Source organism: Cloeon dipterum, chromosome 2 (genome assembly GCF_949628265.1).
Source record: "Cloeon dipterum chromosome 2, ieCloDipt1.1, whole genome shotgun sequence".
Classification (NCBI taxonomy): Eukaryota; Metazoa; Arthropoda; class Insecta; order Ephemeroptera; family Baetidae; genus Cloeon; species Cloeon dipterum.
This window is the reverse complement of record NC_088787.1, coordinates 12,765,770-12,768,480: the sequence shown is the minus strand read 5'-3', so window position 1 is coordinate 12,768,480 and position 2,711 is coordinate 12,765,770. Positions and strand designations below refer to the sequence as shown.

The 2,711-nt window shown below is 37.4% G+C and overlaps 1 protein-coding gene across 1 annotated transcript; it reads right to left on the bottom strand.

Annotated features, from left to right (window-relative positions):
• Positions 1-216: 216 nt before the first annotated feature.
• Positions 217-2,249, bottom strand: LOC135936272 (uncharacterized). Its single transcript, XM_065479031.1, has 4 exons — positions 2,152-2,249; positions 1,412-1,563; positions 1,137-1,338; positions 217-1,080 (listed from the first exon to the last, which is right to left on the bottom strand). The coding sequence occupies exons 1-4, from the start codon at positions 2,212-2,214 to the stop codon at positions 217-219; spliced, it is 1,281 nt and encodes a 426-aa protein (XP_065335103.1). The 5' UTR covers positions 2,215-2,249.
• Positions 2,250-2,711: the final 462 nt, after the last annotated feature.

The following is a 2,711-nucleotide window of genomic DNA, read 5'->3' as shown; positions in this document are numbered from 1 at the left end:
TATGGATATTATGAAAATATATTTTGTCAAAAAAGCAAAATTAATTATTAAAATAGAAGAGTAAAATATGAATGCCGATCGTACTCATTATTTGGCTTGATACAATTGGCACTATTAACTAACTAAGTGAGAGATATAGATCTAATATTACGTTTTTTCAAAATTAAATAATGCTTACTTGCTAATACATTGGTGGAAAAAATTATTCCCAAAACATCAGTAAGAGGGTGGTGCATGAAACAATTGAATGCAGACAATGTCGACGTGGCTTAAGGGTAGCCTCACACGCACTTCCGCGCCCGCCGAATCCCATTTCCATGAACGGGGACTAGATTTGTAGTTAAACTGTTTAGTTGTCAAATCATTTCTATGTAGATATTGAACAGTTATTTTGTACCAAGTGTTTGTCTGAAGAAGTACAGGTGACTCGAATTTGACATCTGGTTCGTATGCGTTAAGTATGCCCTTATATTTAAATACATTCAAAATCTTATCAAAGCTATCAGTGCTCAAAAGGCAAATAAATTCAACTTCTTTTCCGTGGTTGTTTTTGTGGAGCAGAGACATCAAATCGACGTGAGTCAAGAAAATTTTACCTTTCCCTTTTACTGAAAATTCGAAGCCAGACGTTGGGGACTTGCAGTTTACAATTGTCTCGGTGACTTTAACGCGGGAAATACGATCAAATTGCAATTGGAAGTAATTCTGAATCATACGCCATTGATCAATTGTTGAGAATCCGGGCGGCATGTACTTGGAATTTCCTAGTTCAAGACTCAACATGATCTTGAACTTTTCCTCAGCGCTGAAAACATTGGCCTTTTCGGCGCATAGTTCTGCAAAGTCGGGGCAAAACATTGTCAAGAAACGAATGTGCTTTAAGGCGCCGTCAATCGTGGATCGCAACTCTGAGCCGGTAGCCTCCGAATAAGCAGTACCCCACTTGATCAGAGGTTCAAAGAGATCCTTCTCGGAAACCACAGCGAGCGATGGTTTTTCATAGATTTCAAGCACAGTTGACGGAGATGCTTTGATCCAGGTGGGAGAGCTCAGGACCTCACTTGTTTCCGACATGATCCTCTGTAATTCATTTTTTTTTCAGATAATCAAATGTGCCGAATAATTGATGTTCTAACCTGTAGATAGAACTTTTGCTCCTCTTTGTCCCCTAAACTCTTGTGCATTTCATAGACCAATAGAATCTCGTCCGCCTTGGTTTTCCTCAACGCACTCACAGCATCTTCCTTCAAGTACTTTAACATCCATTTATGCGCGAATTTGTACATTTCGCAAGCCTGCGTGGTAGTCGTAAACTCAACAACATTGCCGTAAATATGTCTGAAAATTCAATTAATCAATTTTAATAATTCAATGCAAGCAATTAGAATAAATAAGTTTATCGAGGTATTACCTCATGGCCAAGTCAAATGTTTCAGGCAGGAGGTTATTGTCAATAACAATAGGATCATCTTTTCCGTTTTGCCCTTCAGCAAAGTTTTTGAAAAGAATGTTAGCAATGGCATCACTAGCTTCGGCAAGAATTATTTTGTGGCACTTGAACAGCTGGAAATCGAAATGAAAATGCAACATTTATCAAGGTAACAGCTAAAAGATACTTTTAGCTTATTGATGAACCGTAAAATTTGAGTTATCATTTCATCTATCTCGATTGAAAATAACTCTCAAATGAAAATATATTAGTGGAGCTTCCCCGGACCTCATTAATTTTTTAATGCAAATCTCTATCTGTTATTTTTAACCCATTGCTCAGCATCTACCTTGCCAATTACACCGCCAAGCAAATAATTTATTTTGTCCCGAGTAGCCCAACGTGGCCATTTTTTCGATTTTTTCGCCTCCCCGCACCGAGGTATTTTAATGAAACGCCGAGCATTTGACCCTTATTGCCGCTGGAACAAGTGAGCCCGATGAGTTATTTTAGAATTTCGAGGCATTTAATTGATCATCTGTGTGACGTTAGGCAGCCCAGAAATGCATAAATATCTCTCATTGCCTTGACAATGCTAGCAATGCCAAAGAATGCGAGCCAACTGGCTCGTTCAAATATAAAGCCAGATTTAAAATATTCTGCTAAAATAAATTAATGATGATTTCAAATGCTATACATTTGAAAATAAAAAAATGTGAAACCTTTTTATTTTCGTTCTTGCCCACGCTGAAGGTGCAATCATAGTAAAAACCTCCAGTATACATTGCCAGTCGGTCCTTCAAAATTTCGTCAGTTCGTTCGCAATGATTTGAATTACAGGTTTGCGATGGTACCTGATCAAGTCTGTTCTCCATCTTCTGTCCTTGATTTTCACTAGATTAAGCAAAAAAATCTCGACTATAAACACAACTCTAACCAATTCTGCGGACAAACAGAGATGGTTTTCGAAATTTTAAAGATTTTGTTGAAGATGGAACATTTATGGAAAAAAAAATTACCTCTCAGCACCAGAGAAAAATATCAGAATAAGGAGAATAAAGATTTTTTGGAATAGCATGCAACAAATAATTTCTTGGACAGACTCCTCCGATTTCCTACTTCCTACACGCTAATAGAGACGGAGCTAAAAGAAATAACAAATAAACATTTTACCACAGAAAATATGAAAATGGCTTACACTAATGGTAACATTATTTAGAAATCGAAGGAATTTGGGATTCTGGTATGCCTCTCAGTCGGAGAGCGGATATTCGAGCTGTGG